Source organism: Rattus norvegicus, chromosome 16 (assembly GCF_036323735.1).
Source record: "Rattus norvegicus strain BN/NHsdMcwi chromosome 16, GRCr8, whole genome shotgun sequence".
Classification (NCBI taxonomy): Eukaryota; Metazoa; Chordata; class Mammalia; order Rodentia; family Muridae; genus Rattus; species Rattus norvegicus.
The window spans coordinates 72,943,527-72,967,672 of NC_086034.1; the positions used below are offsets into that span (position 1 = coordinate 72,943,527).

Below are 24,146 nucleotides of genomic sequence, written 5' to 3' on the forward strand. Positions count from 1 at the left end.
TTTTTTTTTTTTTCCGGAGCTGGGGACCAACTCTTACCTCTTTGAACCCTTCAACCAAAATGAACTCCCCCTCTTGCTTAAGATATCTTTGGTCATGATGGCACTTTTTCATAAAAAGTAACAATGATCTAACCCCTAAGTATGTTTGTTTTAGATCTAAAGTGCTCTACTGAAATTTACTCTTTTTTTTTTTTTTTTTTTTTTTTTGGTTCTTTTTTTCGGAGCTGGGGACCGAACCCAGGGCCTTGTGCTTCCCAGGCAAGGGCTCTACCACTGAGCTAAATCCCCAACCTCGAAATTTACTCTTTTTATTTGCATATACTGTAGCTGTCTTCAGACACACCAGGGAAGAGGGCATCGAATCCTATTAAAGATGGTTGTGAGCCACCTTGTGGTGGCTGGGAATTGAACTCAGGTCCTCTGGAAAAGCAGTCTGCTCTGAACCACTGGGCCATCTCTCCAGCGGAAATTAACTCTTGAGAAAGCAAATGTATGATCAGTGAGATGGCTCAGATGGCACTTGCTTGCTCAGCCTGAGTTAGATTCCTAGGACTCTCATAATGGAAGGAAAAAGAATGCGATTCTCGCACTACTGTCCTCTTTCTTGGCCAGCGCACCATAGCACATATATACCCACACATCTATCAAGGGCGCGCATGCACACACCGCGGCGGGGGACGGGGGAAGGGGCGCGGACCGGTGTTGTTAACGTCGAGTTTGGAGACCATATGCTTCCACTCACTCCTGGGTTTTAACTACCAGCTAACATCCCTTTCTCACTCTAGTTTTTGCACTTTTTACTAAGCATCAAACCTTGCCGAGCTCTCTTCTCTGGAGGCAGATTCTCGCCTGGGGCTTTATTTTCCTCCTCGAACTAGCTCTTTGTGTTCCTAGAGCGCACAGTACTTCTAGCCTCCTCTGACCAGATGTTTCCCTAACGACTTTTTCACCCTCAGCTACCTCCGGCTCTGGAATCGGACTCTATTGTCTCTCCAGAAGCCATTTGGAAACGAGCTTTTAGCGACCAACCACAAAGGGTTACAGAAGCTCACAACAGGTGTGAGCCAAAGGGTGCTGGTTTGTTGTTGTTTGGAAGTTTCCTACGTTTTAGTACGATCGTTTGCTTGGCACAGTGTAAAGGGGACTCTCTCCAATCCTCAAATGCGCAGTGATTCCCACTCTTAGCCAGGAAAAAGAGCAGGCGTCTTTTAATAACGTAAATCTTAGAGGAAAACAAATGACAGACCTAGTGAGAGGCTTCCTTCAATCCTGGACAGTCTGAGTGGCGCCCTGCTTTTCCTGGCCTTAAAGCGGCGGGCTCAAAGTGCGCAATTCTCAAGTAAAGTGGTGGGCCCAACAAAAGGTCTTTACTAGTTTAAGCGCGCCGTGCGTTGCGGCAACTCGCCGCACAGATGTGCTCTCGCGAGAGCTTGGGAAGTAGCAGCAATGGCGGCGACTGGAGTGGGTCCTGGCCCTGGAGTGGGCGCCGGCTCTGGTCCAGGAGCAGCTGCAAGTGCCACAACGACAGAAGACAGAGAAACGGAGCCGGCGACCGCTGGGGCTGGAGAGGGGCCGTCTGCCGCCCCGGGAGCGGAGCCCAGCTCTGGAGAGGCTGAAAGTGGGTAAGACTTCTGCAGCCCACGAGAGCGCGCGAGGGCCCGCCCCTCGTGGAATCCCGCGGCTCGCGCCGCTCGGTGCCGCCCTCCGGACCCAGGCCCTGCGGCCAACGGTTCGGCCTGCCCGGTATCCTCCGCAACCCAGCTGGAAGCTTGGAGGGTCGGCTCCGAACGGCACCTCAGACTCGCTTCCAGCAGCGACAGTATGAACCGAGCATGTTTTCCTCTCTCCCGCCCTTGCACCCCATAAGACCCAGCTGGTCACTTTGCCGATGCTAGTTCCTGAAATAACCTAGAAGGAAAGACTTCTCTCAGGACAAACTCGAAGCCATGAACACACGCATGTCTGTCTTGACAACCTCCCTCCTAATACGCGGATTGGTTTCTCGGGCATCCAGTTCAGGACATGCTTAGCGGAAAAAGACATAAAAATTAGGAAGTCCGTCAGTATTTAGATCAGTGGTTTGTTTTGTTTTGGAATAGGCATTTTAATGTTTGTCTTTTGTTATAGGGATGCAAACTTGGTTGATGTAAGTGGTCTGGAGACAGAATCTTCTAATGGAAAAGATACTTTGGTAAGTATTTCCTTTTAGGCCTTTGAAAGACAAACTAGGTTTTGTTTTAAAGGTTTTTAATTTATTAAAGTGTAGTCCGTCAGCTCGTTTGATTCTCTTATTGCCCCGTGGCTCCAGGAAGGCGCTGGGGATACTTCAGAAGTGATGGATACCCAGGCGGGCTCTGTGGATGAGGAGAATGGGCGGCAGTTGGGAGAGGTCGAGTTGCAATGCGGAATATGTACAAAATGGTTCACAGCAGACACCTTTGGAATAGACACGTCGTGAGTACATTTCATGGCCTTATAGAGTGCCTTAGAGATTTCAGCACGGGGCTGGAGAGATGGCTTGGCAGTTAAGAGCACTGGTTGCCTTTTCCAAGGTTTGGGTTTGATTGCCAGCATGCACATGGCTGCTCACCATGGTCAAGGTTCCAGGGGTGGGAGGGAAGACCAATCATATTTTAATCTAAAAGTTGAAAAGTAATTTTAAATATACCCCCCACACACAAAATGAGTAGTATTTTGTGCTCGCTCTAACCCTATTAAGTGACCAATATGCTGACTGAAGAATTGTTTTCGATCCTTTGGCATATTTTTAAGTATTGAAATGAGAGCCTTACTAGGGGTGTGTGTGTGTGTGTGTGTGTGTGTGTGTGTGTGTGTCCTTGCTTTCGAACTTAGAGTGTGATAAGGAAACTAGTCTATGCAATTAGAAGAGATCATGTAATTAAATTTGAGACACTATGTTTTGTGTATTTTGGGTTTGGCATTTACAGTGGGCAAGGCCTGTTGTCATGAACATTTGAAGATGTCGTGTTCAGTTGTGTACTTGCCTACTGTGTGCAAAGCCCTGGATGGGTCACTATCACTGAAGAGATGTTTTTAATGTTTCAGAAACATTGAGTGATTGGTGCTTTTGATGTCTAGAGCATACTTGGTTTCCTTTCTCATTGCTTATAATGTACCCCAATTGGTATCTTACACTTTTTTCTCAGGAGGAAAAAAAAAACCTTACTTCTAAACATGTACCTATTATGGAGAATTAAAGTCACATTGTGATTCAGAGCGAAAGGTCTCCTTTTCTGTAGAGTAGGTCAGTAGGCAATAGATGAGCATTTTGACTCTGTCTGGATAACTATAAAGTCAGTGGCTCTCTAACTGTATAGCCCTGGATGGCCTTAAAATCGCAGGAATCCTCCAGGCTGTGAACGAATCTTTGTTAATTTTGAGGCCATGCTGGGCTGCATAGTTGAATATCAGGTCAGCCAGAGCTATACCTTAAGACTTTGTCTTGAAGGGGAATAATGTATATTGAGTGGAGCTGGTGGTGCACACCTGTATGTAATTCAAGTACTTAGGAGTCTGAGGCAGGAGGATCACAAGTTCCTGCTTGTATGAACTGTATGGCTCATTGTAGACCAGGGCCCTGTCTCAGAGTGGGCTGGTGACATCCTCGAGGCCTGAGTGAGCCTGAGTTGGGGCCCTGGAACCATATGGAGATGGAAGAAGGACTGAGTCACCAGGTTGGCCTCCAGCTCCTTGGGACATATACATCAGGGGACATGTGCCCACACGTGCATCATGTGTACATGCACTGCTACTAATGATGAGAATAAGTGCTTTTAAAAGAAGATGGAGAAAGGTGTTGAGTGGCCAGCTCACTAATCTGTAATCCGGCTCACCCACAGGTCATGTCTACCTTTTATGACCAACTACAGCTTCCATTGCAACGTGTGCCATCACAGCGGGAACACTTACTTTCTCCGGAAGCAAGCAAGTAAGAACAACTCGGGGAATTTTAAAAAGATGATCGTCCCCTAGAAAATAGAAGAGATCTGTCTGGGTTAGCACACTTAGGATACATTTGCCTAGGAACTGGTTGGAATTAATTTGATATTCAGCTCTGAATAATTGCAGTTGCCCATTTCAAACCAAATTATTGCTTCACTTTTAGCTGCTCCCCTTATTATTTTGTAGATGATTGTCTTGGTTTCTCCACCTGATGGTAGCATAGCATACTCTGGCACAGGCAACTTACAGGAAGGAGGTTGGAGGTGTTCAGTTCCGGGTTACACGTCATCAGGACTTCACAGTGTGCATTATCTCAGCGCAGGCATCCGAGGGAGGCCACACTGACCTCACTTACAATACAGGGCTGGACGTTTAAGCACATGGCCCAACCTGATGTAGATAATCCCTCACTGAGACTCGTTAGGTGGTTTTAGATTGTCAAACTGAAACTAACCATCATACGTATTGTATTGAATGGACTCTTGTTGGTTTTAACAGATACATCTTTCACTCTTTTTTGGTAGATTTAAAAGAAATGTGCCTTAGTGCTCTGGCGAACCTGACGTGGCAGTCTCGGACACAGGATGAACATCCGAAAACCATGTTTTCCAAGGATAAGGTAGACTTAGAGTTAATGTCATTGCAATATGCTAAATAACCAAGTGAAACTAAATACTCTCTTTAGCAAGCATGTTCTCCTCAGTTTTCATTAGTAAACCATGCAGTAGTTATCTTCTTTCCGTATATGGAAATTATAATTTGCCAGGTATCTGGTAGATGTCATTTCACTTAGCTGTTAGTAGTATCAGTCCTTAAATAAAATTTGGTTGGTTTTTTGAAGCAAGCAAGTCATCTATCCCATAATCAGGTCTAACCAGTCTCTAACCTTGTCTGGCCTGGAACTGGTTTTTTCAAGCTCACAATCTGCTTTAGACTTCCGTTTCATCTTGTTTCAAAAAACAAAACCTTTGTCCTTGATTCTCTGTAAGGTCCCATGGAGCACCTCCTTACACTGCAGGTGCAGCCGTCTTCCCTTCCCCTGCACCTCCTTACACTGCAGGTGCAGTTGTCTTCCCTTCTCCTGCACCTCCTTACACTGCAGGTGCAGCTGTCTCGGTTTCCCCCAGAAAGAACACAAGGCTGACTGCCTGTTTTCTGACCTCATCCTTATCCCTGTGGGAAAAAATTGCTAACTGGCCAGATGAGTGCCATTGTGGGCAGCAGGCAAAGATGGGCAGGACGGGAGCTGTTAATCATTGTTGTAGAGTGTAGCCTCTGAGTGAAAGGACACTGTAAAGCCCCATTGTATTGCAGGCTCACAGCTCGTGCTTTCCACGGCTCTGTCGTTTTCTCCTGTGCCTGAGTTCATCTCATGTAGCTTTCAGTGGACCCTACAAGCAGTAGTGCCCAACTGTACTTAGTCCACTGAATCTCTGACATGCGATTGTCTCACATTTGACCAGGGGAGCTTTGTCTCCTTGACAGACAAAACCTTTTGACATATCTCCTTGAGCTTCTGAACTCCTTGTTTCTGGGATAATAGTACCTTCTGTACATTCTCCTGATTCAACTCCTTTTTTGCGTGGTAAAGGCTTAGTTTTCATAGAATAAACTATGCTGGTAGTGGGCTTTGGAAGACAATGTAAAATGGTGCTGATGTGATGCCAGCAGACCAAGGTCAGACGCTGCTTCAGTCAAATAAGCAAGAGCTGGCCAGCAAGGTCCACCATCACAGTAGCTGGCAGGGACCCTGCAGAGGTGAAGTGAAGCCTGAAACCTGAAAGTCATGGGATCTGGTTATAAAGGCTTTAGGAACAGGCACAGAATGACTTAAAGGTTCTGAGTGGTCAGTAATTCTAAATTTTTTTTTTAAAGATTTATTCATTTATTATATATAAGTACACTGTAGCTGTCTTCAGACACACCAGAAGAGGGCATCGGATCTCTTTACAGATGGTTGTGAGCCACCATGTGGTTGCTGGGAATTGAACTCAGGACCTCTGGAAGAATAGTCGGGTGCTCTTAACTGCTGAGCCATCTCTCCAGCCCAGTAATTCTAAATATTAAGAACAGAAATAGAACTGTATAGAGTAAATTTACAAGGTACAGCCCTCCATCTTAAAAAGAAAAATGAGGTTCTCTAGGTTGTCCAGAAGAAAATGACACAGAAACAAAAGCTCAGAAGTCACCTTCCACTTGGCGTCCACAGAAGGGAATTTAAGTTCTGTGGGTTGTAAGTGTTGAAGAGCTAGAATTTCTATATACTCATTTGAAATCTCTATAATCTATATATTTGGTTGTTGTTTGTCTGAGACAGATTTTTACTTTCTTGCCCTGGCCTTGAACTCGTAGCTACCCTCCTGCCTTAGCCTCCCGAGTGCTGAGGTTGTTAAGCCTGAGCCACCCTGTAAGTCATATGTTATTTTGAACAATTGAATATTTCTCAGCACCTAAAAGCTACAGGCAGATCTTTCTTTTGATTATAATGAAGTCTTTGAAAAGGTGTGTGAGTGTAACTTTGAAAACAACTATAATTCTTAATATGTTTTATTTCTTAAAAATAGGATATTATACCATTTATTGATAAATACTGGGAGTGTATGACAACCAGACAGAGACCTGGAAAAATGACTTGGCCCAATAACATTGTCAAAACAATGGTAAGTAAATTAAAACTGAATAGATATGGTAGTTTCAAAAAGCCAGTATTGTTTCTAGTAGATAAATTCTCTTTAGTTTCAAATAATGTGATGGCTGAGGCTATGCAAACAATTTGATATTAATCATTGAATGAGATACAGGTTGTTACATATTTTAATTTTTTACATAAATTCAGTTATAGTCTTATGTGAATGTCATTCTCTTCTAAGACTGCTTTTAAGTGCTAAAACCCTTGTCTTTATTTAAGATTTGTTTATTTTATATGTACATATATGTGCTTGAGTGTGTGTATGTGTACCGTGTGTGTTCAGTGCCCATGGGAACCAGAAAGGACCATTGGTCCTCTGGAATTGCAGTCACAGATGGCTCTGAGCCACCTGATATTGATTCTGTGACCTAAACCTGGATCCTCTGGAAAAGCAGCAAGTGCTTTTAACCACTGAGCCATTTTGGGTCCAGCCATCTCTGTCCCCCAAATTTTTGCAGATTTAATTTTAATTTTATATTAAACTTGGATGGATATAAATATATATATTTCATTAGATAAGAAAAGCCTTGTTCTGAACATTGACTTTAGAAGTAATGGCAGCAATTGAGGAGAAATCTGCTGAACCAAGGCAAGAGGAGAGAGGAGGGTTGTGGAGCACTGGCTCTCACTGTTCTGTTTGTTATTTTTAGGTCTCTTGTAGCCCAGGACTTAAACTCCGTGTGTAGCCAAGGGTGACTGACCTCTGACCTTCCTCTCCCTCCAGAGTGCTGATACAGTTGTAACTCTTAACTCATGGTCGCTCTTCCTACCTCAGGGTTCCACGAGGTGGGCTTATGTATGTGAGCCGCCATGCCTGGCTAGTGCTCATGTGGCCTAGGGGTCAGATGCAGGTCTTCATTCTAAGCAAGAACTCTGCTGCCTGTGTTGTCTCCCAGGCTGACTGGGCTCTAAGTGTGCTCACTTGAGCTGTTGTGGCCATGTACTTTTTAAAATAAGGAACCTGAGGGGTTTTGAAGAATACAGTTAGGAATTGACCATTTGCAGCTGGTGAGTATCTCTGCTCTTCTAAGTATAATGTTCGTTATTACTAAGACACTGTTTCCTTTTAGAGTAAGGAAAGAGATGTGTTCTTGGTAAAGGAACACCCTGATCCAGGGAGCAAAGACCCAGAAGAAGATTACCCCAAATTTGGACTTTTGGATCAGGTACATTCGTCTTCCTTCATTGGATCTTTGTCTCTCTCTCTCTCTCACCTATGAAGTGTGCGCACTATGTTTGTTTAGTGGCTGTAGAGGCCAGAAGAGGGAGTTGGAGCAGAGCCCCAGAAACTTTGAGTTACAGACAATTGTGAGCTGCCATGTGGGTGCTGGGGACTTGAACCTGGGACCATTGGGAGAGCGGCACGTGCTCTTAACCACTGAGCCATCTCTCCAGCCTCATATTTTTAATCAGAAGCCATGTAGGGGTGGTGAAGCTTTGCTGAAGATGTGGCTGAGTTGATAAGAGTCCTTGCCTGGGAGTTATGGAGTACTCATGGTAGTGCACTAAGGAGGTGTAAACAAGGAGGAGCATGAGTTTGAGGCCAGCCTGGGCTACATGAGACCTTGTCTCAAAAAAAAGGTGTTAGCACAAGAACATGAGTTCGTTTTCCCAGATCCCCAGTTTCCATGTAAAGGTCAGGAGTTTGCAATGATCTTTTTGTCACAAGATCTCACTGTAGCCCAGGTTAGCTTAAACTCATGATCGTTCATTCTGCCTCAGCTTTCCACTTGCTGGGGTTACATGTGTGAGTCACCATGCCTGGGTCAGGAACCGGTTTTGATTCTGGTTGTTCCTCGGTGTTAGGGCTTGCTTTTTTGTAAGTTTTTTTTTTTCCCCCTAATCTGTTATCTGAAATTTTGGTCCTAAAAAGCTTTCTTTGTTGTAAAGAAATTTTTGGTGGAATCTGTTGATAGAACCTTACGGGAAAAAGAAATTTCTATTTTTTGTTGTAGAACAAAGGACACATTGGCAACTAAGAATATTTGCCTTAAAGTGTCTGACTTGCTGCCTTTTTTGAGATGAGATATGTCAGTGCGACACAAGCTCAGGAACTCTCTGTCCTCAGCCACCTTCCCAGGCACTGAGGTGGGAGCCGATTTGCTGCCATGCAGATTTGAAGAGCTGCGGGTGCATCTCGGTGGTCGCTGGTGTAGAATGGACAGTAAAAATTCAGAGTTCTGTCTCATAAAATGGGACAGCTCAGCTATGTGGGTCAGAATTCCTACAGAGGGCAGAGTGAGGAGACTTAAGTGTCCTGGCCTGCTGTACAGTGCCCCCGTACCCGGTTGATCGGGCAGTGGATCCCTCATGGAACCATTCTGACCCTGACTGGCCGGCTGCACACATACTCGTGGATTCTTGAAGCATCCAAGTTGAGGACCTTGCAGCTTGCTTTTTAGGATATGCCTTTCATTTTCTGTGCTCTAATTTTATCCATTTTTGGAGCAGTTGCCAGATTAATTTGCTCACATGGCCTTTTTTTTACTAGGATATTTCTTCTTCTAGGATCTTAGTAATATTGGTCCTGCTTATGACAACCAGAAACAAAGCAGTGCTGTGTCTGCTAGTGGGAACCTAAATGGTATGTGTTTAAGTATCTTGTCAGAAGCTTTGTGAGTAACGAAAGCCTTGCCTGCAATTGGGTGTTCTGTAGGAGGAGTCAAACCTGAGGATTTACTTAAATGCTTTCAAGTTTGAAACTCAGATTTTAGCAGCTCACTAAACCCTTGGGAAGTGACAGTGGGAGAGAGCTTTTGTTACTGTACAGTGGTTTGCTCTTGTTAATGTTATTATACGTTTGTTTTACACACTAGTGGGATGTACTGAGAATTTCTAATTATGCATGCATCACACATTAAAAACATCCATCCAGGGGTTGGGGATTTAGCTCAGTGGTAGAGTGCTTGCCTAACAAGCGCAAGGCCCTGGGTTCGGTTCCCAGCTCCGAAAAAAAGGAAAAAAAAGAAAAAGAGAAAAAGAAGAAAAAAAAAGAACATCCATCCATCCAAATTCAGTTAGGATTGAATGAGACAGATCTCACCTAAGTAAGACAGTGTATACTTTGAAAGTTAGAGTTCCTGCATTTTGTTAGATCCCATATCTGTATGAGAATAAACGCCCAATCTGCGAGATTCACTTGATCTCTACTCTTTTCTGCTCAACAATTGCTTGACAAGCTGCCTTTGTCCATCTCAATTTTCTTGCCCTGAATATTTCCGCATATTCATATGTCAGTATTTCTGTATGGATCTCCCACTATGGCATCCTCCCCCACCCCCCTTTTGGTAATGCAGCTAATAGAGGGAATTCTCTTTGCTGCTAATCTAATAAAAAACCAGGGGGCCAGGCAGTAGTTTAGTGGGTATCCATCCCATACATAGCAACGTTCATTGGCTTGTCTTTTAGAATTGGAGCATCTTAAATATATACTCCAGTCCACAGTTAGCTTTCTAAGGTGTGTTGGCAATGCGACCGTGTTGTTTGTGTTCTTACACTGTGCTTTCTTCCCTTCGGGACAGTTGACAATACATAGTGCTGCTTCTGTTCTTACAGGTGGAGCCACTTTGGGAGGTGAATTCCTCTCTGTCTTCTCTCAGCCTCAGACTTAAGTATCTTGTGGTTTGAAGTGCTTTTTTGCTGAGCTTTGGTAGAAGCTAAACTTAATTTTAAAGCATTGTGAAAGTGGTGTGGCAGCACTCACTATGTAGCTGTAGTTCCAGTTTAATGGGAATAAAAGCTTGATGTTGTCATATTCTGCCTAACATGGCCAGCCAGCAGTCTCCTTCAGTGTTGCTTACTCTGTCCAAGCAATGCCAAATGTCACTAGAGGATTTGGCAGGCTTTTGATTGATAATCATGTCATTACAACTGTTTAATATCAAACCTTTAATGAGCTGTATAAACAGCAGCCAGGTTCATAAGAGGACATTGTGCATTAACTGGTACTGTGAGTGCACAATATGACCTGCTCTCCATGTGCAGAATATGACCTCTCCGTGTGCACAGTATGGCCTGCTCTCCATGTGCAGAATATGACCTCTCCATGTGCAGAATATGACCTCTCCATCATGTGCACAGGATGGCCTGCTCTCCATGTCCTCCTCCTCTTTACTGCAGCAGAGCTGCTGCAGACTCCCAAGCTTGTCCCAGTTTACACAATTCTCTGCAGTTGTTGACATAAAGGTGTTTTCCTGCAGTTCAGCGACCATTCTGGAAAGAGAAAAACAAAGTGAGAGGAATAATAGAAATGAAAAAAAGTTACAAAGAACTTACTTCAAAACAAATAAGGCAATACTCCTGGTGATCTAAATATATACCCGAGTGTGGTAATATAAAATATATGAATTGTTTTATTTGCCCTTAACTCTACAAACCAGGTTAATGTAACCTACTGAATTTATTGGCACAGTTTAAGAATATTGCTATGCAACTAAAAATTGCTTACTAAATTTAAAGCTTCTGTTCTTTTATGTATAGCCATGATAAATTTACAAACTGGAGAGAAACACCTTTCTAATATTTCTGTTTTTGTTTTCTATGTTTGGTGTACTTTTGTCTTGTTGGATATTGGAGTGCTTTATGTAGATAACGCCTTTATACGTTTATGACATAGATCATGCAGTTGAAGCAAGTGGACCTGACCTTCAGTAAGGACATTTGTATTGCTGTTTGCATTAAGTGTTGAAAAAGCACAGTCCATGCAGTGTTCTCATTCTTAGCTGTGGGTGCTTGGAATCTGGGTACAGATGCATTTGTGTCACAGCCCCATAAAGTACCACTGGTTAAGTCCATTAAGTCAGGGCTGGAAAGATGGCTTCCGTAGTGAAGGCATTTGCTGCAAGCCTGGTGACTTTAGTGGATCCATGCAAAGTATACAGATGACTCCAGAGTTACTCTCTGACCTCTACACATACATTGATTAGTTGATTGGTTAGTTGGCTATTTATTTATTTGTTTATTTAAAGAAGAAGGGAAGGTTGAAGATATAACTCAGATATCAGGTGTACTAGATTCAGGTGACCTTACTGTCTGAACTTTGGTCCAGGACTTCAGCTGTGAGAGACAATTGATCCTTTCAAAACCAGTATAGGTCAAGAAGAAAACCGTCTGTGATGTTACACAAATGCACATGGGGAACGGTAGTCACCGTGGACTTTGAGTGCCCTTGTGCCTCCATAGTGGCTCTGTGAGAATGATCTGCCTTCTCTTCAAAGGGGGGATCGCAGCAGGAAGCAGTGGGAAAGGAAGAGGAGCCAAGCGTAAGCAGCAAGATGGAGGGACAACAGGGACCACCAAGAAGGCCAGAAGGTGTGGTCCCCCACCCCACCCAGTCCCGGGCATTTGCTGTGGGTAGAAGCCACTGAGCATAAAGAACCACATTCTTGGGTTTTGTTTGCTTGTTTTCGGTGAATTCTGAGACCCTGGTAAGACAGACTAACTTCAAGTGAGGTCTTCTTTTTTCTGAACTCACTACTCTAATAGATCCTGGCTCTGGGATCCCCACAGCTCAGTGGCAGAGGGCTTGTTTGACATTTTGAGGCCCCAGGTTGAATCCCCAGCATTAAAACAACAAACAACAGTCCTAACAGTATTTTCTGTTCTGAGGAATAAAGTTCCCTTATGATATCCTGAGGCTAGACAGGGATTAGGAAATAAAGCTTACTGAATGTTAGCTCCTTAATGTCCGCCTCTCCTTTCTCACGTCTCTTCCTTTCCCTTCATCCAAAGCTGAGGTGATGAAATTCAGATCACTTCTAATTTAGACTGGCACCTGAAAGTAAATCTCCTGCCTCCAGGTTTCTGCCCCTTGGTTTCTATACTGAACAGACTGAATGGGCCTGGAGATGTGAATGGCTCAATTGGTAGAGTTCTTCCTACCATTGGCAAAGCCTGGGTTTGATCCCCAGAATTGGACAAACAAGGGATGACGGCACAAGCCTGTAATCCTTCCACTAGGAAGACAGCAGGAGGAGGACCAGGGTCCCAGGTCACCCTTGGTTGGCTACACAGTGAGCTGGAGGCCAACCTGAGGTTCATGTTGCTTCAACAATTAATTAAGTTGATTAATTAATTAAGTAAGTAAGTAAATTGGGGGCTGGAGATGCACAACCCCTGTGGTTAATCGAAAGCTCTTGTTGCTCCTGTAGACGGCCTGGATTTGGTTCCCAGCACCTACATGGTGACTCACAACCACCTGTGATTACAGTTCTAGGGAATCGGATGCCCTCTTGTGGCATCCACAGTCACCAGGCCTACGTGTGGTCCATAAATGTGCATATCAACTAAGCATATACATAAAACAAATCTCTAAGAAATAAAATAAATGTGCTAAAAGAAAGCAGCCACATCTGCCCTGTTTGTCCTGTGCCTTCCCTCCTTAATAGGACTGTGTGGTTTGTGCTGACAGACAGTGCATGTGTAAAGGTTCCCCAGGAGTTAGTTGTCAGTCCCTACAAACTACAAGTAATTTAACCAAATCTTTGCAGGGGGTCAGGTGATTTATTGAAGTTAAGTGAAGCTTTTGTTGTAAAGTTGCAAGTGATTTCCAGAGACCAGAAACCAGAGCCTTTCTCAAAGGACAGAACACAGGTGAAGTGCAGAGGGAAGACTCTGTCTTCATTTTGCTTCTCTCTTTTTCAGTGACCCTTTATTTTCTGCTCAGCGTCTCCCTCCTCATGGCTACCCTTTGGAACATCCATTTAACAAAGATGGCTATCGGTATATTCTAGCTGAGCCCGATCCTCATGCCCCTGACCCAGAGAAGCTTGAACTTGACTGCTGGGCAGGCAAACCTATTCCTGGAGACCTCTACAGAGCCTGCTTATATGAACGAGTCTTGCTAGCCCTACATGATCGTGGTGAGTACGTTTTAATGGTCATTTAGGACGAGGGAATCGTAACTGAGAAGGTGCCTCCTTCAGGTTGGCCTGTGGGCAGTCTGTCAGGCATTTTCCTGATGAATAATGGATATGGGAGGGCTCAGCCCCCTGCAGGTGATGCTGTCCTGGGTTCTGGGCTGTATGTGAATGCAACTTGAATAAACTATGGAAAGCAAGACAGGAAGCAACATTCCTCAATGGTTTCTGCTTTGGTTACATGCTGCCTTTCCTCAGTGACGGACTGTGATGTGGAAGTGTACACTGAAGTAACCCCTTCTCCCCAAGTTGTTTTTGGTCATCATGTTTCTCACAGCCATAGAATCGTTGCCAGGACTGTGAAGCACTGCTGGGCCAGGCTTGACTATGTTGGGGATCATAGTGCAAGTGTTTTAGGCTTGGGGCTGGAAAAGCCATCGGGGACGGAGCTGAACTGGTAGCTCTATGGGAGCTTGGACAGGAAGCTGAGAGCATTGCAGCCCATGGAGGCTGATGGGATGGAAGGCTGCACAGGGAAGCCCAAGAGTCCCACTAAGACTGGATATTTGATATTTTGTATTAAGAATCTGTGGTTTCTGATCAACTGGGGCTGAAGAATCAATTGCAATTAAAAAGAGACCAGCAGCATTGAGGTAAAATAAGTATTTCCTCAGGGCCGGCACACAGAACTTTGGTCCAGAGTGGCCACAAATGCATTTCAAGCTGTCAACCAAACTTGGTGACCTGTGGAAGCCGTCAAATCTTGGTGGTGTTTGCAGCATTGGAGCTGCAGTAGTGAGGGTCCCAGAACAGCTGAGCTTCAGCACTGGGAGAGGCCATGGATGGGGGTGTGGTTCAGTTACAGAGGAAACCTCAGGATTGAAGGGGTCGTAGAAGTACCATTCGGTAAGGTTGGAGTTCCTGAAGTGTGGCTGAGAAGCTGTCGGTGAAGATGCAGTTCAGTTGTTAGTGAAGGCCACTGGATTTGAGGAGTCATGCAGAGAAACCAAGGCTTGGCACCATGTGCAGGATTGGAATCCCTACAGAGGCTAGGAGGGTACAGCTCAGTCGCACTGGGTGGCTCAGGACATTGGAGGGGACCATAGGAAAACTGCCCAGGACAGCAGCAGGTGTGGAGTGGAGCCTGTCTGATCCCAAGAGATGTAGTGGATGCGCTTGCTGTAAGTGACAGAACCAGGGACCTGCAACTGCCAAGCCCTTTGGAGTCCCAGACATTGGACGCTTACACTTGGTATTTGTCACAGCAGTAGAAATCTAACTAGGTAAGCCAAAATTCCTTTGTAATAACCTGTTCTCATGAGCTTGCCTTCTCCCACCAACACCTGCATTAAACCTCTTTCAGGGTAATGTCCCATGACTAATGTACAACTTTCAAATTTGCACCATCTCAGTGCAGCCACACAGTAACTGGTCTTTCTGCACATAAACTCTGTGGGAGAGAAGCTCAAACATCCATGCAAACTATATCAATTATACTCACATTAGTGGATCTCAGTGCCGCCAGAGTACCTTGTAGGGGCGAGGGGACATTTGGGTTTTTTGTTTTTTGTTTTGTTTTTTTGTTAAGATTTTTCCCCCCACACTGTAGCTGTCTTCAGAAACACCAGAAGAGGGCATCAGATCTCATTACAGATGGTTGTGAGCCACCATGTGGTTGCTGGGATTTGAACTCGGGACCTCTGGAAGAGCAGTCACTGCTCTTAACCGCTGAGCCATCTATCCAGCCCAGACATTTGTAATCTAACCTACACATAAATCTGTAGCCCTGGTGAATTCATATCAGTACTTGAAATTCCAGCCAATACCATAGGATATTTCCATGTGACCTTCCACTTTATATATTTGTAACTTATTTTCCCAACAGTGGAAAACTTGACTTTATAAATAAACAAGAAAACTTAACTGACTAGATTACTGGCTAATTATCTGTAGTATATTTACTTGCCCGTTAATACCCACTTAAGATAATTTAAGAAAGTACAGTATCACTGGCCAGGAACTAGTTGTAGTACCAGAATGTAAGAAAGTATTTTGCTTGTTTTTAATGGGGTGAGGGTTGTAGCTGAGTGGTATAGAACTTGCATAATGTACATGAGGCCTTGATTTCATTCCCCAGCACCACACACAAAGTGCATAGAGGAGACTTGTCAAATAAGGATACACTACTGTGAGAAATCATTAGATTATAGTATTGTGTGCAGCTCTGTTTGACTTTAGTCTCCACTGGTTGTTTCCCCTACTTTTCTCAGTGTGTGTGTGTGTGTGTGTGTGTGTGTGTGCGCGCGCGTGCATGCATTCGTATGCGTGTGTGTGTGTGTTGTATATTTGTAGGTGTATGTGCTGTGGGTACATGTGGAAGTCAGAGGATGTTCTGGAATCAGTTTTCTACTTGGGTAGGTAGGTTCCAGGGATTGAACGCAGGTCAGCAGGCTTGTGCAAGAAGTTTTTCTCCCACTGAACAATCTCATTGACCTAATTACTATGATTTGGGGTAAAAATTTGTACTTAATGTCACTGCTTCATGACTTATTCTCTTGGTTTTTCCACCCATTCCCTCATTTCTAGTTTTGTTTTTGTTTTTGTTTTTGTTTTTCTTTTCCTATTTTGTCTTCTTTCCTTTTTTTGGAGTGCAGGGGTTGGGGAGGTATCTTACTATGTGATGTAGGCTGGCTTCATCCTGTACTACAGCCTCTGTAAGGAGCAGTTTTCTGGTTTTGACTGTTGTTGTGATAGACAGCATTTACAGAAACTGATGAAGGGACTCTTAAACTCTGCTGCCATAAACACTTGACTTAATTTTTGCCTTTTTCTTTTCTTTTTTTTTTTTTTTTTTTTTTTTCCGGAGCTGGGGACCGAACCCAGGGCCTTGCGCTTGCTAGGCAAGCGCTCTACCACTGAGCTAAATCCCCAACCCTTTTTCTTCTTTATAGTTTTTTTTTTAATTTGTTTTGAGACAGGCTCTAACCATATCACCCTGGCTGTCCAGGAAATCACATTGGTCCTCCCGTCTCTGCCTCCCAAGTGTTGAGATCAAAGCTCTGCCCTGGATGCCAGCTTTTTTTTGGGGGCCCTTTTTATAATCTTTGTGTAGTACAAGGGACTAAAGTCTTCTGAAGTCCCTCAGATAACTACTGACCTTGGACTCTCTCCCACTTCAGCTCCCCAGTTAAAGATCTCTGATGACCGGCTGACCGTGGTTGGAGAGAAGGGCTACTCCATGGTGCGGGCTTCTCATGGGGTGCGGAAGGGGGCCTGGTACTTTGAAATCACTGTGGACGAGATGCCGCCAGACACTGCTGCCAGGCTGGGCTGGTCTCAGCCCTTAGGTAAGTCGGACGCACTGTGTGGGCCTCACAGTCGGGGTTACCACATCATGGTCTTAAAATTAAATTCCTGAGATCACAGCCAGTTTGGCTGTGAGAGATAGTTTGTAAACAGTTTACAAAATAGACCAAAAGTAATGTACAAAGAGAAGTAGAACCTTTTTTCTTTCACAAAGCAGTTAACTTACAGTCCTCTGATTTCCACACCTTTTCTTTGGGACAGGTAACCTTCAGGCTCCCTTAGGCTATGATAAATTTAGCTATTCTTGGCGGAGCAAAAAGGGAACCAAGTTTCACCAGTCTATTGGCAAACACTACTCGTCTGGCTATGGACAAGGAGATGTCCTAGGGTTTTATATCAATCTTCCTGAAGATACAGAGACAGCCAAGTCACTGCCGGACACGTACAAAGATAAGGTGAGCTTGTCCTCCTTCACCGGCACTGCACCCTGGCTTTGACAACCGCTGGCCACCAGTATCTACACTACAGTCAGTGCCTACACTACACCGATGGCTTGACTTCTTCAGTAATGGTGACCCCTGGTGTCTGTGCTTTCCCTGTCTTTCGATCTGAACATTTTGAGACAAAGCATCGAAATTGAAAGATTTTAAGGTTTAGTTCCTGAGTAGTCACCTAAATTCTACCATTAACATGTTCTCAATTTATTCTTTTTTTATGTACCAGAGGGACATTACATTCTTGTAATCTCCCCAGTAGGTATTTCAGGAAATATATCATTAGCCATTGTTCGACTTTGTTTACATATATATGTGTAATCGTGTATATGTGTGTGTGTGTGTGTGTGTGTGTGTGAATTTTTAAATGAAATATATAAATTTTAAGATTTGTCAGGTACAGAATTTTTTCCATATTTAAAAGAAAGAGGATTTTAGTGTTTAGAATCAATCCTCACGCTACATGCTACATGCGAGGCTTCATGCTACATGCTAGGCTGGCACCTCAGCACTGAGACCCACTTTACCCTTTTTTTTGTTAATTTGTTTCTATGTATGAGTGTTTTGCATATATATACATACGTGTGTTTTTGTGTGTGTGTGGATGGAAATATCCATCCGTCCATCCGCCCGCCCGCCCGCCCGCCCGCCCGCCTTCCCGCCTTCCCGCCCGCCCGCCCACCTGTCCGTCCATGTGTCTGGTGCCCACAGAGAGAGTTGGGTCCCCTGGAACCAGAGATGCAGATAGTTGGGCGCTGCCATGCAAACACTGGAAATCGAGCTGGGTCCTTTGCACGAGGAACAGTTTCTCCTAACTGCCAAGCTGCCTTCAGTGCTCGAACACACCTTGATCTCAGCAGTCAGGAGGCAGAGGCAGGCAGATCTCTGAGTTCTCAGTCAGCTTCGTCTATAGATCAAGTTCCAGGACAGCCAGTGCTACATACAGAGAGAGAAGCCCTGTCTCAGAAAAACAAAACAATACTCATTTTTCTTTTATGAGTGTTTTGCCTGCTTGTATGTATGTGGGTACCTGGTGTCAGAATCTAGGACAGGGGATCCCCTAGAACTGGACTTACAGATTGTTGTGAACCACTGTGTAGGCCAGATCCCTTTGGAAGAACAGCCAGTACTCTTAACTACTGAGTTCTTCGCTAGCCTCTCTATCCAGTTGTTTTTTTTTTTTAAGACATATTATTTCTATTGTTAATTATTTAAAATTTTATTTATTTATGGATATTGGTGCTTTGTCTGCATGTACATGTTCATACCAGAAGAGGGCATTGGATCTCATTATAGACAGTGACATGTGAGCACTGGGAGAGCAGCCAATGCTTTTAACCACTCAGCTATCTCTCCAGCACCAATCCTTATTCAGTTTTAATGGTATCTTTTTAAAAGATGATTTTTTTTTAAAGATTATTTTTAGCTAGGCATGGTGGTGCTTATGGCTTTTGTCCCAGCACTCAAAAGGCAGAGGCAGGTGGATCTTTGTGAGTTTGAGGCCAGCCTGGTCTATAAAGGGAGTTTCAGGACAACCAGGACTGTTAACACAGAGAAATTCTGTCTCAAGGAAACAAAGTTTATTTTTAATTATGTGTGTGTATACCCAAGGTTAGAGTTTTAGGTTGATCTCACTAGTGTGGAGTTAAACATGGTCGAGCCACTTCACATGGTCTGGGACCCAAACTCAGGTTCGTGGTAAGCAGTTCCCACTCCCAGCCACAGAGCCTGCCCAGCCCTGATGGTGTCTTCTAATGAGTAAAACTGTTAATGTTTCTGAGGTGTGCGGTTTTTTGGTTTGAGTTTCCTTTTATGTTTACTTTAGTGACTTAATAAACTTTGGGGCACCCACGAGTCATGGAAATGTCCTCCTGTATTTACCTGTGTCCTGGTACTCAGTGACTGATGACTTTGATTAAAGGACGGTGCCGCAGTGGAACTTCCTTTCCCTTAGGAATATCAGTGTTCCACCGTGATACACTTGATGTCTTGTGTCCTTCACTGGGTGTCTGTTGTACTTAGTGAAAATCAAGCAATCTACAAATGACCCTTCCAGTGATTCCAAAAATGTCACAGAATATGAAGTTTTAGTGGGCCGGAGGGATGGCTTAGTGGCCAAGAACACTTACTGCTCTTCCAGGGGACCCAAGTTCAATTCCCAGCAACCACATGGCAGACTACAACTGTCTAACTCCAGGATGTGACAATTCACTCAGACATACAGCAAAACACCAGTGCACATCAAAAGAGAAAAAGTTTTATGTTCTGTGAAATTTTTTTCAATTAATTTACTTTCTTTTGTAGGCACTTTGTGGTTTAAAAAAAGTGTGCATGTATAATTCTCTTACTGAGGACTTTAAAGACATGGCTAACAGACATGACCAGCTGGTCTCTTAAGAAGCACTTAGCAGCCAGGTCCCGTGGCTCATGTGTTTAATCCTACTTGTGAGACAGAGGCAGGCAGACCTATATTCAGTTAGAGGGCAGCCTGGTCTACAAGGTGAGTTCTTGGAACAGCCAGAGCTACATAGTGAGACCCTGAATGTCGGGGGAGGAGGCAGTGACAACCTCAGAACTAAAAATTGACAAAACTCAGCAGGAAAAACTTTAGAAGGCACTGACTGTGTGAATCTGACTTTCCTTTCTCCGTGATGACTTAGATGATTCTTCAATGTGTCATTTTCTTTTTTCTTACTGCACTTTCAAGGCTTTGATAAAGTTCAAGAGTTATTTGTATTTTGAAGAAAAAGACTTTGTGGACAAAGCAGAGAAGAGCCTAAAACAGACTCCACATTCTGAGGTGAGTCACAGTCATGAACATGTCAGGGTAGTAAGTCTTTGAAGATTAAGACTCCTTGAGTATAAAAGTGAGGCAGCCTAGGCTTAAGGGGACTAAGTGGTGCCCTGTCTAGCTGCCTGCTAAGAAGTCACTTCTGCCTGTAGACTGTACTGCCTCTGTGTCCCCTGCTGTATAACTGGTCTCCTGGGATTGTAGAGAAAGAGCTGCAAAGTCAGTGACCTGACAAGGAAAGGTAGAGGAGACTGAAGGAGTCAGGAAGAGAGTCTTCCTGTGGAAGGAGACCAGGACCAGAGGAGATTGTGCTGTGTCACTTGGAGAGAACCAGGGGCTGGATGGCCCCCTCACTGTTACACAGCTGTCCTTGCCTTCCCTTCCCAGGAATCAGTCCTGCAGTCCAAGGTCACTTACGATCAAAGAAGGACTACTGACACAATAGTCAAGCTCTGGGGCCAAAGATCAGAAAAGAAAGGGGCGTAAGGAGAAGTAAAGCTCTGAAAAGTCACATGAGTCAGTAGGCGTGTGAGATAAAGAGTTCTAATTATTTTGGGGAGAGAAATTAAAATTCAGTTAAAAGCTGGAACAAGCATACAAAAGATCATGCCAGGAAGGAGAGTCTTTGGTCCCTCTTACAAATACAGAATGATGAAATCTGGACGTGTAGCACATGCCACATGGAGCCACAGTGCTTAGGAGGTGAACACACGGAGTTGAGAGTTGAGGGTCGCCCTCAGCTGCTGAGCTGGAGGCCAGCCTAGACTCTGTGAGACTGTCCTGGTCCTTCCTCCAAGTAAAGTATAATGAATAATGAGATAAAGAACTCTTTGCTGTATGCGGCGTGGGAATTAAAAATAAAAGCCTAAAGTGAGCTGAAATAATACATGCTTATATTAATTTTACCTGAAATGCCTAAAGTGGCATAATACGATGTTGGTTATTCTCAGCATGAGTACATTCACATCATTGTCCTTCTGGAGCAGTATTAAGTGTTCTGCAATTGAGCTTGTTTTTTTTTTAAATCTTTGTCATTCTAAAGTAAAACCTTGATCTTCATTTCAGATAATATTTTATAAAAATGGTGTCAATCAGGGTGTGGCTTACAAGGATATTTTTGAAGGTGTTTACTTCCCAGCCATCTCACTGTACAAGAGCTGCACGGTATGTATCTGCATTTGGTCTGCACGTGTAACTTGAAGAAGTATGTGGATGGGTTGTGATGAAAGCCTTTGATTTGAGAGGAAAGTGATACCTGAACATGCACAATGCCTGTGTGAGTGAAGTCAGGCATTAGCACACACTGCGCTTTGCAGGTCTTGTTTGACAGAAAGATACAGAGTGTATCCACTCAGGAATCATTGCTGTTCTGTGCTTGGTGACTTGCAGTTGGACACACACACACACACACACACACACACACACACACACACACACACACACACACACACACACGGGGTTGGGGGTAGAGGAAGAGAGAAGGGAGGTGACCAGGATGCATGCTTTTGATCCTAGCAGAGGCTGGCTGATCTCTTGAGTTGAAGGCCAGCACAGTCTAAATAGTAAACTCTAGGACAGCCAGACCTACCTCGAAACAAAACAAAACAATCAAACCTTACTTTTACTGCTCGCTTAAAAAGGAACAAGTAGCACATGGAGATTTTCATGTGTTAGTTCATTACCTTCTATTGAACAAAAGTAAGATGAGAACGTCTCTAGGTTCCAAGCAGAAACCAATGAAGTCTGTTTCTACCTAGTTTAGCAATGCTGACATATGTCTGTTCCAGTTAGACCCTACGTATCTTAGAGACATTGCTCTTATTTTGAAACAGGGTTTGCAATATAGTTCAGGCTGCCTTCAATCTCAGGATCCTCCTGCCTCAGCCTCTCTAGGGCATGCACTTCAGTTCCTACTTCCTGTAGTTCCTTTTAAGTATCCCCTGCCAAGGGAGCCTCTGTTTCCTCTTTTGATTTTTTTCTCTGTCTGCTTGACTTGAACTTGTTGCAGGTTTCCATTAACTTTGGACCATCCTTCAAATACCCTCCAAAGGACGTCACTTACCACCCTGTGAGTACAACAAAAGACTACATTCATTCTTGACCTTTTTGTTTCTTGCTCTGGCTTCTGTAATCTCCCATTCTCCTGTTTTTATTGTTCCTGCAGATGAGTGACATGGGCTGGGGTGCTGTGGTAGAACACACTCTGGCTGATGTTTTGTATCATGTGGAGACAGAAGTGGACGGAAGGCGCAGTCCGCCTTGGGAACCCTAGCAGATCCATGCTTCTTATGACATTGTGAAATGATCCTGGCCTTTTGCTTTTGTTATATAAAGTGTCAAATGTTTTCCCAAAGATGGTGCAGTACACTTTCATCAAGGTAAAAGGTGGATGGGACTGCAGCAAGCATTCCCTCCCCTCCCCACTCCTGCTCTCACTCTGAGTGCCGTAAATCAGCCGCCGACTCTGAAGAGCCCATAAGCTCCATGTAAAACTGGTGCTGTGCCTCTGGCCTGCCATGGAGGACTTGTTACTTTCCTGTGTATCTAAATAGTGAGTAATCATGCCCAGCTTATTTAAAGATGTTTCATCGCCCTGGTTTCTGGGGAGGCAAGCTTATTTCTGAGTGGCAGTACATTCCAGAGCAGTCTAGAAGCAGTCTTTGTGGTGTGGAGTTTGGTTATCTGTGAACCTAGTGGGGCTGTACAAGCTAGGGTTATGGAAGGAATCTCCCTGGGGTTAAAAGCTAGATCTTTCCTCCAGTAAAACTCGTGTTCAAGTCTGTGTGGTGCTTGGCTTCACCTGAAGTTGAGTTCCTGTTGTGAGGGCAGAGTGAGCAGTGTGAGGTGGGAGCAGCACTGGCAGGACAGGACAGGACAGGACAGGACAGACTTCTGACGTGAGTGCCAACCCCACTTTCACTGCTGTCCTCGCGGGGCACCCAGGCGCTTTCACTGTGTGCACAGTGCACTCTGGGAGAGCAAGCATGGGGAAGGCCTCTAGCTCCTCTCTGAACCTGGTGTTGAAGTGGGCAGCTTGTCCTCTGCCTGCCTTTCTACTAGACAGCCAATGATTAAGATGAAAAACTGACCATGTGCCTGCCTTTAGGAGGACTCCTGGATGCCCTTGCTTTTAAATAAATCAGTTTGTTGTGGCAAATGCCTAAAGACTTCCCTATGTAGTTTTTTTTTTTTCCTTGTTAAACCTCAGTACTAGGTAAAATGATTAACCAGGAACTAGATATAGATAGTATGCAGAATTATCATAGCATATTCTTACTGTTCTAATTATTTTGTTTTGCTATTTAAGAAATTCCCTAAGGTTCAAGTGACTGTTAACACAAATGGGAATTCTATTACACTTGTCTCCTACTGAATCACCAGACTTCTTTCATACATTGAATATCTTTTTTTGCTTTTTGAGACAAGGTCTATCTACATAGCTTGGCTGGCTTCAAACTGACAGGAATGTGCCTTCTTTAGGGGAGTCGGTATTATTTTAAGCTAGGGGACACACCCTATCAGCTGCTAGATACCCAATAAAGCAAGAAATTGGGGATGAGGTACTGCACACAACTGTGCACAGGTCTCTGTCCGCCCGCTTTTAAAACTAGGTGTCCGTATCTGGCTTCTGTACATTAGAAGTAACCAAGGCACTGCTTGACAATACTTTGTGTCTGAAAGAAATGGCCAGATGCTAGTGGGCCCCACCATTAATCCCAGCACTCAAGAAAGGCTGAGTGAGGCAGCAAGGTTAATATGAGTTTCAGGCCAGCTTGGGCTACAGAGTGAGTGAGACCCAGTCTTAAAAGAACAAAATGGAAGCGAGACAAACAGTATGTGTACGGCTATGGACTTGGATGCGTCAATATGATTTGTTGGAAAGATTAAAAAAGAACTACCAATCTATCGGTACCTATAATCAGACTGCCAATGACAGCTGCCTTTATTCAGATGTAAAAGTAAATGAATGGGGATAACAGCTCAGACGGTAGAGAGACAGTTACAGTGTGTAGGGAGCCGGGGTGTTCCCGTTACAGCCACACAGT

General features: G+C 44.2%; 1 protein-coding gene and 1 long non-coding RNA gene across 5 annotated transcripts; one reads left to right on the top strand and one right to left on the bottom strand.

Annotated features, from left to right (window-relative positions):
- On the top strand, positions 1 to 23,265 carry Ash2l (ASH2 like histone lysine methyltransferase complex subunit). Of its 4 annotated transcripts, none has more exons than XM_006253303.4 (17): positions 1 to 1,622; positions 2,128 to 2,191; positions 2,309 to 2,454; positions 3,861 to 3,949; positions 4,488 to 4,582; positions 6,528 to 6,623; positions 7,723 to 7,818; positions 9,161 to 9,236; positions 10,208 to 10,225; positions 11,869 to 11,962; positions 13,295 to 13,512; positions 16,689 to 16,856; positions 17,077 to 17,270; positions 20,017 to 20,109; positions 21,166 to 21,264; positions 22,109 to 22,168; positions 22,265 to 23,265. In XM_006253303.4, exons 1-17 carry the CDS (start codon positions 1,447 to 1,449, stop codon positions 22,370 to 22,372), a joined length of 1,890 nt encoding a protein of 629 aa, XP_006253365.1. In that variant the 5' UTR covers positions 1 to 1,446; the 3' UTR covers positions 22,373 to 23,265. The 4 variants fall into 4 exon arrangements, with proteins under 4 accessions (XP_006253365.1, NP_001099559.1, XP_006253366.1 ...); XM_006253304.5 differs by lacking the exon at positions 1 to 1,622 and adding an exon at positions 1,654 to 1,819; NM_001106089.1 differs by lacking the exon at positions 10,208 to 10,225 and having other exon boundaries at positions 1,435 to 1,622; positions 22,265 to 22,884.
- On the bottom strand, positions 10,526 to 20,020 carry LOC120097390 (uncharacterized). Its single transcript, XR_005494756.2, has 2 exons — positions 17,992 to 20,020; positions 10,526 to 10,864 (listed from the first exon to the last, which is right to left on the bottom strand). It is a non-coding gene; the product is annotated as an uncharacterized LOC120097390 (long non-coding RNA).
- Positions 23,266 to 24,146: the final 881 nt, after the last annotated feature.

Coding starts and splice junctions, on each gene's coding strand:
- Ash2l (XM_006253303.4), top strand. CDS start 1,447: ATGGCGGCGACTGGAGTGGGTCCTGGCCCTGGAGTGGGCGCCGGCTCT. Junction 6,624..7,722: donor ATAACATTGTCAAAACAATG/GTAAGTAAATTA, acceptor GTTTCCTTTTAG/AGTAAGGAAAGAGATGTGTT. Junction 11,963..13,294: donor ACCACCAAGAAGGCCAGAAG/GTGTGGTCCCCC, acceptor TCTCTTTTTCAG/TGACCCTTTATTTTCTGCTC.